The 17,885-nt window shown below is 33.2% G+C and overlaps 1 protein-coding gene across 8 annotated transcripts in view; it reads left to right on the forward strand.

The window, feature by feature from the left end:
- The window catches only part of rg (A kinase anchor protein rugose), a 373,937-nt gene that overhangs the window by 286,685 nt on the left and 69,367 nt on the right, over positions 1-17,885 (forward strand). For 4 of the 8 annotated variants that reach the window (XM_075298736.1, XM_075298738.1, XM_075298739.1 and 1 more), the window contains 4 exons: positions 10,583-10,835; positions 15,787-15,929; positions 16,022-16,212; positions 16,636-16,826. In XM_075298736.1, coding sequence (XP_075154851.1) covers positions 10,583-10,835; positions 15,787-15,929; positions 16,022-16,212; positions 16,636-16,826 — 778 coding nt within the window. The remainder of the gene's footprint in view (positions 1-10,582; positions 10,836-15,786; positions 15,930-16,021; positions 16,213-16,635; positions 16,827-17,885) is intronic. The other 4 variants (XM_075298737.1, XM_075298742.1, XM_075298741.1 and 1 more) reach the window with 1 other exon arrangement.

The raw sequence follows: 17,885 nt of genomic DNA on the forward strand, positions 1-17,885 counted from the left end.
CACAAATCAACGATATTATACCGAGACTACATAATGGTTACAGGCATATATAGCGTATGAGTTATATCAATATATTTTCATTTCGGGACTAAAACGACAATATCACTGCCTTCTTGTACTTTTGTAAGTTTTCAAGTGTCTAATTATACAAAATGCTGAAGTAAAATGTCATAGAAGGCAGATTCGGCACAAAGTAATTTAGAGTATATATGGCGTATGATTTATTTTAATAGGGGTTAAATGTATTCATAACACTCATTCGCCACTTAGAATATATTTTAAATAGCCCTTCGTGGTATCATTTTGTGATTGTTGAAACCATTTTGAGCAGCTCAAACACATTCAGAAATGTCTCCTAGTTTACGGCGAGGTTAATAATACATGTGAAAAAGTTATTGGTATTCATTTGAAACTGACACTGAACTCATGGGCTTTTGGATGGTAGTTGGGAGTGTTAGCCATTGCGCCTTAATGGCTTCCTAATTGAACTATAATAATAAACAAGCCCCAAAGAACTTTTGAATTCACAGTAATCATTCCTTAAATTATATTGTAATAAATCATACCCTGTCTAACATACACCGATTTAACAAATCGTGGGGTCACAAGTTTCTTTAAAAATTTACATACCAATCGGTCCGGTCATAGCTCTATTTTATGTGGTTCTAATGTATACCCAGCAAAAAAAAAGCGTCGCCAAAAAAGTAGTGAAATGTGCTTTTTGGGCGGATGTCCACCATTTCCACATCCGTTGCACTGAATTTGCTTCACTTCTTAAGGTGTGATCCGAATTCAGAGTTTCGGCTGTAAATTAAAAAAAAATTGTTATATTTTATTTTTATGTTATATTTTGCCAAACAAACCATTTTTATGATTTTTAATGCAAAATAATTTTTATATTTTTATGATTTTTAATGCATTATATCCTTTGTTCGACAAGTTTGATCTCAAATATTCCAAAAAATTCGCTTTTCGCATTTTTATCGACAAAATTTTAATAATTCGTTCAATTTTATTAATTCTTACTTTTTAATCCATTTGAAACAAAATAAATAAACTACTCATTAAAAAAATATGAAAACAACGAGTTATAAACAATTGAATTAAAATAACTTCCTGTGTAGTTAAAATAAATAATATCATTGGGAGGACATTTTTGGAAGTGCTTTTAAAGTTGTGCCTTTAGAAGAACTTCACATTTTTTTGCTGGGTATTTTTTATATATAATTTATTGTGTCATTTGATTAATACATACTGAACATGGACGTTCACCCACTAGGACGTATGTTTTGTAGATTTAAATTAATCGTACGGAATACCAAATTACGAATATTCGATCGTAATTACACATTCTCTAGCTATGATTTTTTTTTGGTCTGCGTCTAATATTTCGTACTACTTATTCAAAATCATACGCATTCTTCAATTTTATTATAAATGTATATAACCTACAGATAGAAAGATATAAGTTTGTAAAATGGACATAATATTCCCTTTTTTATAAAACATCTTAAAAGTGCTAAATAACACACGTCGACTCCAACCGCCTTTAGCGTTTTTTCTTTTCATATATGTTTTTAGTTTCTTCTGGACATTAAGAATTTTTAATAGTTTGATCGATAATATAATATTCATACTCAGAGAATGAAGCCGACCCATTTTTGTCAACGGCAGCTAACACTAAATTTTTGCCTCCGGCGACGGCGGCTTGACGTCTAAGCCGATATAAGTTTGCCTATTGTGCGGCGGACAATTATCCATTATAAAATCAATTGGAAGTTATTGGAATGGTAATGAGATTAGTTGTACAACCAATCTGACAAACAAATTTATTTTTCATTAAAATTTCCTGAGCTAAATTTCTGCAAAATTATTATAGCAGCTTGAAAATGATTGATTGTAGGTGGAAGGTTAAAAATTTTGGAAAAATACGACAATTATATATATTTCTGATTTAAATCGATATTTTTGATTAATTGGCGGCTAAACTTGAGTCGAGATTAGTCGAGATTAGTCGACATATTCGGCGGAGGCGTCGACTGGCACAAAATGGTTGGCGGTGACTGAATTCGGTGGCGCGACTCGGCGGCTTCATTCTCTGCTCATACGCATCTGTGTGTTGAAATCAATCATATGCCTACGGGTCTATGGATATATTTTTATACCCTCCACCATAGGATGGTGGTATATTAACTTTGTCATTCCGTTTGTAACACATCGAAATATTGCTCTAAGACCCCATAAAGTATATATATTCTGGGTCGTGGTGAAATTCTGAGCCGATCTGAGCATGTCCGTCCGTCCGTCCGTCTGTTGAAATCACGCTAACTTCCGAACGAAACAAGCTATCGACTTGAAACTCGGCACAAGTAGTTGTTATTGATGTAGGTCGGATGGTATTGCAAATGGGCTATATCGGTCCACTTTTACGTATAGCCCCCATATAAACGGACCCCCAAATTTGGCTTGCGATTGCTCTAAGAAAAGCAAATTTCATCCGATCCGGCTGAAATTTGGTACATGGTGTTAGTATATGGTCTCTAACAACCATGCCAAAATTGGTCCATATTGGTCCACTTTTACGTATAGCCCCCATATAAACGGACATCCAAATTTGGCTCGCGATTGCTCTAAGAGAAGCAAATTTCATCCGATCTAGGTGAAATTTGGTATATGGTGTTAGTATATGGTCTCCAACAACCATGCAAAACTTGGTCCACATCGGTCCATAATTATATATAGCCCCCATATAAACCGATCCCCCGATTTGGCTTGCGGAGCCACTAAGAGAAGCAAATTTCATCCGATCCGGCTGAAATTTGGTACATGGTATTGGTATATATTCTCTAATGACCATGCAAAAATTGGTCCACATCGGTCCATAATTATATATAGCCCCCATATAAACCGATCCCCCGATTTGGCTTGCGGAGCCTCTAAGAAACGAAAATTTCATCCAATCCGGCTGAAATTTGGTACATGGTGTTGGTATATGTTCTCTAATGACCATGCAAAAATTGGTCCACATCGGTCCATAATTATATATAGCCCCCATATAAAGCGATCCTCCGATTTGGCTTGTGGAGCCTCTAAGAAACGAAAATTTCATCCAATCCGGCTGAAATTTGGTACATGGTGTTGGTATATGTTCTCTAATGACCATGCAAAAATTGGTCCATATCGGTCCATAATTATATATAGCCCCCATATAAACCGATCCCCCGATTTGGCTTGTGGAGCCTCTAAGAAACGAAAATTTCATCCAATCCGGCTGAAATTTGGTACATGGTGTTGGTATATGTTCTCTAATGACCGTGCAAAAAGTGGTCCATATCGGTCCATAATTATATATAGCCCCCATATAAATCGATTCCCAGATTTGTCCTCCGGAGCCTCTTGGAGGAGCAAAATTCATCCGATCCGGTTGAAATTTGGAACATGGTGTTAGAAAGTGGTCTCTAACAATCGCGCAAGAATTGGTCCATATCGGTCCATAATTATATATAGCCCCCATATAAATCGATTCCCAGATTTGTCCTCCGGAGCCTCTTGGAGGAGCAAAATTCATCCGATCCGGTTGAAATTTGCATCGTGGTTTTAGTATAAGGCCGCTAATATACATGCCAAAATTGGTCCATATCGGTCTATATTATATATAGCCGATCCCCAATCACACAAAAATTGGTCCATATCGGTTCATATTCATGGTTGCCACTCGAGCCAAAAATAATCTACCAAAATTTTGTTTTTATAGAAAACATTGTCAAAATGTTATTTCTATAGAAAATTTTGTCAAAATTTTATTTCTATAGAAAATTTTTTCCAAATTTTATTTCTATAGAAAAATTTTTCCAAATTTTACTTTTATAGAAAATGTTGTCAAAATTTTATTTTGTCAAAATTTTATTTTTATAGAAAATTTTAACTTAATTAATCGGCCTTTTTTAGTTTAATATATACCACGTATGGACTATGTAGTATATATTACGGTGTTAGTAATTCGATTGTGGATGACAGTCTTCAGTAGAAGTTTCTACGCAATCCATGGTGGAGGGTACATAAGCTTCGGCCTGGCCGAACTTACGGCCGTATATACTTGTTTTTACAGTAATTTATTATTGCATTCATCATACACAATGGGACACCACTGATGTCTTAATTTATACTACCTATTCGCCTGTTATGAGGTATTTTTGTATTTTTTTTTTTCATGAACATTTTATATTGCCAATTAAAATTCAGCCCATTAGTTAAGGAATTTATATATAATCAAAAATAATAATTACAAATTGAAAACTATAAATGGTTACTCAAAAAGAGAATTTCACAGTGTACAATTCTTAAATATTTTTTTGTTAATGTTCATTGAACTCAGTAAACTATTCTTTTAAAAAATTTTAATTGCTCTTGATAGAAAATACAATTAATTAATTTCATATATTCATTCATATATTTCATTTTTGAGTTGCTATTTTTCGTTCTTACTACTTTGTTTATTGGCATTTTAATTAGAACCATAATATGTGTAGCTTGTATTTAAATTAGTTTGCCATTTTCCTCATGTTCAATGAGATACCCATAATATTGTATTAGCTAAATGTTTAGAAATAATCTTAGATAAACTATTTAATAGTATTAAAATCTCTATACTAATTATATAATGAATATATTCTTTTGTATTTCTTCTCTTCTTTATGAACTACTACTACACCCTGTTCTATCTTCAACTTTTGATTGAAAACTAAATTTGCTATGTTGCTCTAAAATTTTCTCCATATATGGTTTTGTGACATCCTTAATCGATACAACACCAAACACAAAAACACATCCTTTAAAAAAAATCGTTGAATATCAATGCAATGAAAAACAACGAAAAATCACCACCACCATCAATGAAAATTGTCTCACAAAAAAATACTTAAAAAAATTAATATAACGAAACCTACGATTTTTGTTGTCCTTATTAAAAAAACCAAACCAAACCATCCTCTATTTATCACCAAAAAAAAATATAACCAACAAAACAAAAACAGTTCTACCAGGTGAAAATCTATAAAATTAACCAAATAACCAAAAACGTTTCAATTTTGTTTCGTTCTCTTGAAAACTTGTAGTAGAATATCGAAATGTTTGAAGTTTGAAAAAAAAAAAAACAAACAGTATTCAGTAAATGTAAAAGCTGTTAGTCAAAACCTGTAGAGATGTTGTCCAAAATTTTATTTTTCATATATCTAATCAATTACTAGTAATATTAATTTCATATAAAAAAATTTATAAAAATATATTTAATGTAGAAGTCGCTATCAGTGTTGAGAGTATTACGTACTTTTATTATACGGTGAATATTTATTATTTTTGTTTACCCTTTACAATTTCTCTCGCCCTTGTTTTGTACATTTGAAAATCCCTTCCCTACTATTTTTTATGTATTTCTCTGTATATTGCTAGTTTTGCTTTATATTCTCTGGTTGTTATACTTTGACATTTATTGAGTTTAAATATTGCTTTTAATTCTTCTGTCAGTTATAAACTTGACATTTTAATTCGTTGTAGTTACAATGTCGATGTTTATAACCAAATGGGGAAAAGTGTCATTAAGTTTAACGAAGACTTACTCTGATGGCAGTTATAGCTACCGTGGGGATGATAGAATTTAAGTTCTAGCAAACTACACTATGGAACACTAAATTTACCATTCAGCTGTGTGGTATGGGTAGTTTATTTTTCAAAAGTAACAAGTCTCCGTGTTCGGATATCAAAAAGTTTTGAAGTTGATTTAGGAAGATATTAAGGGTAAAGTTATACCAATAAATTCAAATATTCTGCATGCTCTTCAGGGTCCTTCCATTTGCACTACTTGAAATTGTACAGCAAATCGGTTCATTTATGTAGATTAAAAACTAAAATGGACAAGGGGACCAGCAAAAATTGGGGACCTTTTCTTCCCCATTAATAAGTTTAAATTTTCATTTCAGACAACCATATATTTTACAGTATAATTGCAATTAATTTATGTGTTTTGATTTCGAGACAAGACTATTGGGGAATGGACATTAAAAAAGGTAATCTCTCCTCTGAAATAAGTTACCTTATTTGTGCCTCAGGAACGCTTTCTTATATTCCCGAAATCTGTTCAGTCATATTCATTAAAAATATATGCGTTTGGTACCCAGCTTTTATCCCTGGACCGATTTTTATGTTCACAAAAATTTCAAAGCCGACAAAGTGGGAGCTCCTTCCCTAAGTGTTAATCAATTCCCCTTAGCTGTCAATTTTAAGGACACATTAGAATTTATATTTTCATAAGATATGTTTAAAATTGTGTTATCCCAGTGCTGAACTTTTCTGCCCGATTCCACATTTAGGTCGATAACAAGGGCTCTCTTGTTTTATAGCCTTCCAGGCATGTCACTCAGGAATGCAACTAGCATTACTGAGAGGGGATAATCCACCGAAATAAAAAATATACAAGTAAAAATACAACAAGTATATACGGCCGTAATTTCGGCCAGGCCGAAGCTTATGTACCCTCCACCATGGATTGCGTAGAAACTTCTACTGAAGACTGTCATCCACAATCGAATTACTTGGGTTGCGGTAACACTTGCCGATGGCAAGGTATCTTAAAACTTCCTAACACCGTAATATATACCACATAGTACATACGTGGTATATATTAAACTAAAAAAGGCCGATTAAACACGTATATAAATAAGTTTAACAAAATTTTCTATAGAAATAAAATTTTGACAAAAGTTTCTAAATAAAATTTCGACAAAATTTTCTATAGAAATAACATTTTGATAAAATTTTCTATAGAAATACAATTTTGGTAGATTATTTTTGGCTCTAGTGGCAACCATGATTATGAACCGATATGGACCAATTATTGTATTTAATGGGGGATCGGCTATATACTATAGACCGATATGGACCAATTTTGGCATGGTTGTTAGAGACCATATACTAACACCACGTACCAAATTTCAACCGGATCGGATGAATTTTCTCCTACAAGAGGCTCCGGAGGTCAAATCTGGGGATCGGTTTATATGGGGGCTATATATTAATATGGACCGATATTGACCAAATTTTGCATGGTTGTTAGAGACCATATACTAATACCATGTACCAAACTTCAGCCGGATCGGATGAAATTTGCTTCACTTAAAGGATCCGCAAACCAAATCTGGGGATCGGTTTATATGGGGGCTATATATAATTATGAAGCGATATGGACCAATTTTTGTATGGTTGTTAGAGACCATTTACTAACACCACGTACCAAATTGTAACCGGATCGGACGAATTTTGCTCCTCTAAGAGGCTCCGGAAGACAAATCTGGTGATCGCTTTATATGGGGGCCATATATAATTATGGACCGATATGAACCAATTCCTGCATGGTTGTTGGATACCATATACTAACATGACGTACCAAATTTCAACCGAATCGGATGAATTTTGCACTTCCAAGGGGCTCCGGAAGTCAAATCTGGGGATTGGTTTTATATGGGGGCTATATATAATTATGGACCGATTTCGACCAATTTTTGCATGGTCAGTAGAGACCGTATACCAACACCATGTACCAAATTTCAGCCGGATCGGATGAAATATGCTACTCTTATAGGCTTCGAAAGCCAAATCTGGGGGTCCGTTTATATGGGGGCTATACGTAAAAGTGGACCAATATGGACCAATTTTTGCATGGTCATTAGAGACCGTATACCAATACCATGTACCAAATTTCAGCCGGATCGGATGAAATATGCTACTCTTATAGACTTCGACAGCCAAATCTGGGGATCCGTTTATATGGGGGCTATACGTAAAAGTGGACCGATATGGCCCATTTGCAATACCATCTGACCTACATCAATAACAACTACTTGTGCCAAGTTTGAAGTCGATAGCTTGTTTAGTTCGGAAGTTAGCGTGATTTCAACAGACGGACGGACATGCTTAGATCGATTCAGAATTTCACCACGACCCAGAATATATATACTTTATGGGGTCTTAAACCAGTATTTCGATGTGTTACAAACAGAATGACAAAGTTAATATACCGCCATCCTATGGTGGAGGGTATAAAAATAATAATATGTGCTAATAAAATCAATTACATTTTTAGTCAAGAATTTTTTATGCCCAATTAAAACTGTGATTGAAAACATTTCAATTAAACATTAATTGGATTAATTAATTTCGTAATAGAATAAAAACAATTTATTTCTGTGCATCTACATATTATTCCCGAACAAATTCAGTTAAATGCAATCTAAATATTTAATTGGATATATTTTTTTATTTAATGAAATGTTAATTGGCATAACATAATTTACTTTGCTTAAAAAATAAGAATATCAGCTTCAATTAATTTTCTAATTGGTAATAAATTGGTGATATTTTTAGCGTTACGTCTCCTCATATGTGTTATTTTTATAATATTTGTATTGGGATATATAATTGAATTTTACTAATCGGAAGGGATGGTATATTTGATAATAAAATATCCTGAATGTCTATTAAATATATTTGTTGCGTTACAGCCTCCTTAAAATATATTTAATTTACCAAAAAACGACCGAGTCTTACCAATTTTTGTTCAAAAGCTTTTTAATGAAAGTCAACACAGTCAACTTTTGCGGAATGTTATTAGTGCAGATATCCATTAGAGTTGTTTTAATGCAAATATCCCTCAAATTTATCTTTAATTATATGGAATTAATTGTAATCCATACGGGTTTAAATGCTATAATGATCTCATTTCCTCGATACACACAAGCCCAGGCTTAAATTAATCACCACGTATTATACATTACAAAAATTGAGTTCAAATTAAGGAAAATTTAAAAAGAACTTTAAATTCACAAAAATAAATATAAATATCCCTCAAATTTATTTTGATAAAATTATAGATAAAAAATTATTCAACAAAAGTCAAATTCTTTGAAGCACTGTCAACTTTTGCGGAGTGTAATTAGTGCAGATATCCATTAGAGTTGTTTTAAGGCAAAAATCCCTCAAATTTATCTTTAATTTTATGGAATTAATTGTAATCCATATGGGGGTTAAATGCTATTATGACCTCATTTCCTCGATACACATAAGCCCAGGCTTAAATTAACCCCCACGTACCATACATTACAAAAATTGAGTTTAAATTAAGGAAAATTTAAAAAATAAATATAAATATCCCTCAAATTTATTTTGATACAATTATAGATAAAAAATTATTCAACAAAAGTCAAATTCTTTGAAGCACTGTCAACTTTTGCGGAGTGTAATTAGTGCAGATATTCATTAGAGTTGTTTTAAGGCAAAAATCCCTCAAATTTATCTTTAATTTTATGGAATTAATTGTAATCCATATGGGGGTTAAATGCTATTATGACCTCATTTCCTCGATACACATAAGCCCAGGCTTAAATTAACCCCCACGTACCATACATTACAAAAATTGAGTTTAAGTTAAGGAAAAAAGAGCTTTAAATTAAAAAATAAATAAATAAAAATTCAATATCAAATGAATCATTGTCATGCATTACCTCTTGAAATCTTCCAAACATGCATATATTTAATTAGAATATCATCGAAATCAAATCATATTTCAATTGAAAAATACTCTTTAAATCCTATTACAACTGCCTATAGAAAATGCATATCTTTTGAAAATCGATAGTCCTTAGCTTGTTTTTTTGTATGAAATAATCAATCTACAAGTACATGAAATAAAATTTTGATTGAAATATTATACATTTGTTTAATATTATGTTTTTTAATTTATATATAAACATTCTGTTTTTTTATTTTCGTTACATAAAAACCCTATGGTATATATTTTGATTTTTTTTGTGTGTATGCCATAATTGTAATTGATGATGCTCTGTGGGAATGCTGAATGAATATCAAAACAAAAACCATAATCTTCATATATATCGTAAAAAAAATTAAATATTCTATATATGATTTTGTTGCTGTGCATGCTGTGTTCTATTGATTGCAAACATCTACAACCTGTGTTATATCTATTCGAAACGTATAAAATCTATTTATATATGCCTGCATATCTACCAACCTCTTCCCTCAATACACAAACAAATAACTGCAAATGCATCCGACACACATACACGACATGTGGGCAAATACTTTGAATTGTAAATGTCAATGAACGAATCTGCTGGATTTGCCTATGGATGGATTTGTTGTGTGTGTGTTTGTATGCAATGATTAATTGTTTGTTATGTGAATGTATCCATCGCATATTCATCTTTAACTATCGACTGCATTGTGCATAATAAAAATGTATGTATATAAATTTTTTTTAATTTTTTTTTATAAAATATTATTTTCAAATATAATAAAATAAATATTTATACAATATCTAATGTAAAATTGTATATTTGTAATTTTGTATTAATTGTTAAAATTTTCTAAACATATTTTTTATAATTTATTTTCTTTGAGTATTATTGAGATATTTAAAAAAGGAAAATATTTTTGCAAGACATTTATTAATTTTTTTGTATATTTTCCATTCTGCTTCTTCTACTTTTTTGCGTCGTCTTGGATGTTGCAGCTATTTTGTTTCTCATTTCTAACATGGCAGCTGTTGGATCATGTCCTCTTCAATCCAGCTTTATGGATATATACACCGGCAAATGTCCAGGCCCGTTTATATTCATATTTGGCCACTGAATTTCTTAGCGATACACAGATTTATAGCAATGTTCGACGTGTCAGCACTGTACTACAGACCGTTCATACATTGAAATATTATTATTGGGTTGTGAATCCACGAGCTAAAAGTGGTATTGTACCAAAGGGTTTGGGTAAGTATATGATTTTATTTATATTTGTTTGTTATTTACAAATCCGACGAGACAAATTCAATTTGATGTTATGTTATAAAGAAATGAAGAAAAAACTAAATAGCATCGAAATAAAACATTTAGTAAAAGAAACAAAAAAATGTTCCTTGTGTATACAGAAATGGGATAAAATGCGATAAGAAATAATGGACTTTTTATAAGCTTGTCATAGGGCAGAAGTCATTTTTTAAATATCCGCTGTATTGATTTCGCATTTCTTCAAATGTGAAGTTAGGGCTGGCCCCCTCAGTCAACCTAGCCATGTCTGTCTGACCGTCCGTCTGTGACCACATTTTTGTGATCAAAGTCTGGGTCACAGTTTTAGTCCAATCGAAAGGAATGAAGAACATAAAGGGTGATACGGTCAAAATTTGGTCAAGGGAAAACGCGTGTAAATCGGTGAAATCGTTTATTTAAACAATCAAATTAAATTTCTTTTTCAAGTTCAATTAGTATAAAATTCAGGAAAAATATTCAGTTAGGCTTTCGATTTTCCATATCCGAATTGCCGGGCCTCACGCTTGACACCTGCCATCAGATTTTGTACAGCAACCTTGTCCACCTTCTTCGCCGCAGAAAGCCAGTTTGCCTTGAACTGCTGCTCGTCCTTAGCAGTTTTTTTGTCTTCTTTAGGTTCCGCTTGACAATAGCCCAGTATTTCTCAATTGGGCGGAGCTCTAGCGTGTTGGGAGGGTTCTTGTCCTTGGGAACCACCTGCACGTTGTTGGCAAGATGCCAAATCCGGCCAAAACAGTACGGAACAACCGTGTTTCTTCAGGAAAGGCAGCAGACGTTTATTCAAACACTCTTTCACGTAAATTTCTTGGTTGACAGTCCCGGAAGCTATGCTGCTTTTCAAGCCACAGGTACAGATGGCTTGCCAAACCAGATATTTCTTTGCGAACTTTGACAGTTTTATGTGCTTGAAAATATCTGCTACCTTTCCCCTTCCTTTTGCCGTATAAAACTCCTGTCCCGGAAGCTGCTTGTAGTCGGCTTTGACGTAGGTTTCGTCGTCCATTACCACGCAGTCAAACTTCGTCAGCATCGTCGTGTACAGCCTCCGGGATCGCGCTTTGGCCGTCGTATATTGTTTATCATCGCGATTTGGAGTCACTACCTTCTTGTAAGTCGATAGTCCGGCTCGTTTTTTTGGCTCTATGCACGGCTGTAGACGATACATCCAGCTTATTTGCGGCATCTCGGAGAGAGAGGTTAGGGTTTCGCTTGAAACTACCGGCAACTCTCTTTGTCGTCTCAGCGGCTTCCGGTTTTCGATTTCCCCCCGATCCAGACTTCCTGGCTGTCGACAAACGTTCCCCAAACACTTTAATTACATTTGTAACGGTTGATTTGGCAACTTTTAGCGATTTTGCCAGCTTTGCGTGCGAGTAGCTCGGATTTTCGCGATGCGCGAGCAAAATTTTGATACGCTGCTCTTCTTGCTTGGACGGCATTTTGACAACTGAAGAGTGAATTCCAAAATCAAAATAGGAGCAACATTCTACACACACACGCCTTCAAAATGAGGGGTGTGCAGGTTTTTTAAATGCAAAATTGAAAGAAATACGTCAAGTTTATATTGACCAAATTTTGACCGTATCACCCTTTACAGGCAGAGAAGGAATATGATCACCTCAAACGTGTTTTAAGAGGAAAATGTTATTTTTGTATGGTGACCATGTGACATGTTTGTCACTAAAATGTTATTTTCTCGTCAAATATAACCTGCTTGCCGAAATCAGATACATGATTTCCTAGAAAATAACATGGTGGCGAAAACCATGTTACATGGTCATCACCGAAAAATAACATTTTGCTCTTAAAACATGTTTGAGGTGATCATATTCCTTCTCTGCGTGTAGGGAAGGTATTCGGGGACTTTAATCACATTTTCATTTTCAAATTATTATACCCTAACAAATGCTAACTCTATGATACACAGAAAAAAGTAAAACGTTTTATGAAAGAAATTAACTACTTTGTACGAAATGTGGTCTAAATTGATTTTTTAAGAATTCCATAAATGTACTGCCTTTATTTGCAATTTTACTACCATTTAAGAATTTCATCCTTCCCATAAAAGGTTGTGGGTTCAACCCCAGCGGTCCCCTCTCCAAAGCTTCTCTAAGTGGTTTCACTGCAATGTGAAACGCCGTTCAGATTCGACTATAAAAACTAGGTTCCTCGTTATTGAGCTAAACATAGAATCGGGCAGCACTCAGTGATAAGACAGAAGTTTACCTCTGTGGTATCACATTAGACTGAATAGGTTAAGTGAGCCTGAAATATCGGGCTACAATTACACCTAACCTAAAACTTAAAAAACAAGTATATAGAGTAGCCGAATTTTGAATATCCACCAAAGCCTTGATTTGAAATCTTAAATCCAAAGATTTTTACCGCCATTATTTAAATGATAACGAGGAGTAAAATCTGGAAATTTTACTTTTAGTTTCGAGCAATTTTTATGATCAGTGCTCCTGCTATACCCTCAAGAAGTGAAATCGGTCGATCAATCAATATCTTACATAATGGACCGGTAGAAATAAATGCGATACAAATTTTTGAGGGTCTAAGATACATTTTCGGGCAAATCGGATGAAAACATGGCTACCATATTCGATACACACCATATTCGGCTGAAATATTTGTGGTCCTAAAATACCTCTAGGTTTCCAATTTCATGCAAAGTAGATAAAAACTACAGCAGCCCAAGAAATAAATTTGAGAGGTAGGTCTATATGGAGGCTATACCAAAACATGGACCAATACTCACCATTTTCGGCACACCTTTTGATGGTCCTCAAATACCTCTAGAATTCCAATTTCAGACAAATTGGGTAAAAATTACGAATTCTAGAAGCCCAAAAATATAGTCGAGAGATCAGTCTATATGGGGGCTATACCCAAACATGGACCCATAACCACTATTATGGTCCTAAAATACCTCTAGTGTTCCAATTTCAGGCAAATTTGATAAAAACTACGGATTTTAGAAGCCCAAGACGTAAAGTCGGGATATCGGTCTATATGGAGACTATATCGAAACATGGACCGATACACCCCATTTGCGACACACCTTTTTGTGGTCATAAAATACCTCTGGATTTTCAATTTCAGTCAAATCGGATAGTAAATACAGTTTCTAGAGACCCAAGAAGTAAAATCGGAAGATCGGTCTATATGGGGACTATATCGAAACATGGACCGATAGGCACCATTTTCAGCACACCTTTTTATGGTCCCAAAATACCTCTAGATTTCAAACTTCAGGCAAATCGGAAAGTAAATACAGTTTCTAGAAGCCCCACAAGTAAAATCGGGAGATCGGTCTATATGGGGGCTATACCAAAATATGGACCGATAGACATCATTTCGGCACACCTTTTTTGATCCTAAAATGCCTCTAGATTTCCAATTTCAGGCATATTGTATAAAAACTACTGTTTTTATAAGCCCAAACCCCAAATCGGGAGATCGGTTTATATGGGGACTATATGAAAACTTGGACCGATATAACCCATCTTCCAACTTGACCCGCCTGCAGACAAAAAACGAATCTGTGCCAAATTTCAGGACGATAGCGCCATTATTGACGGCTGTAGCGTGATTACAACAGACCGACAGACGGACATGCTTATATCGTCTTAGAATTTCTCCCTGATCAAGTATATATATATATATATATATATATATATATATATATATATATATATATATATATATATATATATATATATATATATATATATATATATATATATATATATATATATATATATATATATATATATATATATATATATATATATATATATATATATATATATATATATATATATATAGTCGGAAATCGATTTTTCGATGTGTTACAAACGGAATGACAAACTTATTATACCCCCGTCACAATTCTATAGTGGTGGGTATAAAAATGTTTAAAATTTTTTATGGAACAGTTTTTGAGATATCCCGCTAGTTTTAGTTTTTCGCTATTTTTGCACTAAACAAATTATATCTCGAGTTACATATGTCCTATTAATATATATCATTATACCCTTCACCACTACTGTGGTACAGGGTATAATAAGTGTGTGCATTTGTATGTAACGCCAAGAAATAGTGGTCATAGACCCATCGTTTAGTATATCGATCGGCAAAAGCCAGAGTTTTGCCCTGACTTACTTCAAAGAGTTGGGGAAATATGGTAGACTGCTACACATTTTAGACCCATTTTCAATGGAAGTTTCCTACAATTAACTGGATAGCGTTAGCCGATTTAAATTTTAATTCTCGAGATTTTGTAGAAGTAAAAAATTGTCTCCTTATATAGCTTCCAGCAAATGTGAAGTAGTTGAGATGGTAACACAAATTTTGGCCTACATAGGGGTGAAGGGTATAATATAGTCGGCCCCGCCCGACTTTAGACTTTACTTACTTGTTTTTTCAGTGGTTTATACCTTTCTGGCGGAACAATGGATCTTGTAAAATACGATTTTTTTGTTGATAATTTGGCATTTTTGCATCGATATTTTTAGAACCACTTAACTTATCACAGATCCAATTACAAACGATTATTCGTCATCATAATACCTTTCATTTATGTACCAACAACGATATAATCTAAACCGAGATATAATTTGTTTAGTGAAAAAAAAAACTAAAAAATATCGGGTTATCTCAAAAAAAAAATTTAACTTTTTCGACTTCACCAGATCAAACTACCTAAGAAAAGATGCCTCTCATCAAGTAAATTTTTTTTAAACTAGTGGCATACTTGGGATAAAGAAAATTACACTAAGCTGGGGAAATTTTCTTTAAATATGATAAAAATAACGACAGACTTTTTTTCTGTGTATTCACCTAAAATTAATATTAATAATATCTCTTCTTTCTCTTCACATTTTCACAGATGGTCCCCGTCCTGCCCAAAAGGATATTTTAGCTATACGTGCATATATTTTATTGTTTCTAAAACAATTGATTATGATAGGCCAAGGTGTCAAAGAAGATGAATTGCAAAGCATTTTAAATTATTTGACAACCATGCATGAGGTAAGAAACACTGTCAAACAACTTACACACTGTCTCTCAAGAATATTAAAATCCCAAAACTTTAACATAAAACCATTTCCGTTTTGTTGCAGGATGAAAATTTACATGATGTTTTACAAATGTTAATATCTTTGATGTCTGAGCATCCGAGCTCAATGGTACCTGCTTTTGATGTTAAACATGGTGTTAGAACTATATTTAAATTATTGGCTGCTGAAAGTCAGTTAATACGCTTACAGGCCCTTAAATTATTAGGGTTCTTTTTATCAAGGAGTACTTACAAGTATGTATTGCCATCAACACTGCCCACGAGATCATTTAAGTATGTCCAATACACAAAATTCGTTAATAAAAAAAAAAATTGGCTTTATTTTGTAGTGAATAGAACTAGAGGGTGGTTTAAATGACTATTAAATAAAACAATACAAGTATTCATTTTAGTTTCATATGAAACCACCCCCTATATTATTTGATGTGAAACTCATCCTCATCCTATAATTTAGTGATTTCTTTGTTTTTCATTTGAAATAGTACTTCTCCTTATCGTGTATTATTTTTCATTCCTCATTTCTACATTATTTTTTTATATTTTTTTGCTCCCTCTCTCCAAGCTTCAAACGCCCTCTCAATTTTCATTGCTTTTGATTAAAATAACGTTTTTCCCATTTCTCAATATTTTTTTCTTTGCAATTTCTTTTCATTACAGACGAAAATATGACGTTATGTCCCCCCATAACTTATATACGTTATTAGCGGAACGTTTACTTTTGTATGAGGAATCATTGTCGATGCCAACATATAATGTTCTATATGAAATTATGACAGAACATATATCACAGCATATAATGTACAATAGACATCCGGAACCGGAAAGTCACTATCGCCTAGAGAATCCAAGTAAGTGTGAGAGATATTACATAGCATCTTTTCTTTCTATTGGACTAGTTATATCATACATCATCATTTTTCTCTACGAGTATATATACTTTTTTTGGTCATTGAATAATGTTTTGTGAAGAATACTACTTATGATAGTAATGCTGTCATTATTACCACTGATAATTTTAGATATTTGTAAAGCTGAGTTTTTTTCCCAGAAGATTGAGGCTGTAGTAGAATGATATGAAAACTCATCGAGGGTAGGATAGCAACAGTGATACAATAGAGTACCACCACCATTGGGATATATTGGAAAAAATCGATAAATAATTCTTCGTACCATTTAAATCTACAAACGATTTTATATATATTAACATTCATTGTATTCGAAAATGCTTCATGAATAAAATTTGACATTAAACGAAAAGTGTTATGCCAATTTTCCCTCCCGTAATTTCTTCATAAATTTTGTACGAATCGAGCTTAAAACTTCAAATTCCAATTCTTCATGTATTAACCCATTAACGCCAAAAATGAAACTGCCGCACAAAAATTGATTTTATGGGTAACGACTAAGTAAAAAGATTTTTTTATTTTTTTAAACAAATACATATTTGATGCATAACTTATACTACAACTAGTCTCTATTATGAAGAAGTAACTAACCAATAGTTTATTTATTAACATCAGTAGATTTATTGAATTTAAAATATCCTAAGTCTCATATAGTCGAACTAGGACAATAATTGTAAATTTTTCATTGGTATTAAGGCTTTCATATATTAAAGCGAGTTATTAAATTGTGTGGTTTGAAACGGCCCAATCTTCTATGTTGATTGGAAGTTTGGAGTAAATTTCGGGCTTCGCGATTAGTATGGTTCTGGAGGCGAATAAGATGTTTTTCTGCAAAGCTAGAGATTTCCTCTTTCATTGTGTTCATTTTTAAGTCTCGGGGAGGTCACTATTTCGGACAAACCATGGAGCGTTTACTGCGCTTCTTATTACTTTGTTTTGAAAGCTTTGTATTTTATCGATAGAACTGTTTGGCGCACATCCCCATAGCTGAATGCCATAAAT

Source organism: Haematobia irritans, chromosome 3, assembly GCF_050003625.1.
Source record: "Haematobia irritans isolate KBUSLIRL chromosome 3, ASM5000362v1, whole genome shotgun sequence".
NCBI classification, from domain to species: Eukaryota; Metazoa; Arthropoda; class Insecta; order Diptera; family Muscidae; genus Haematobia; species Haematobia irritans.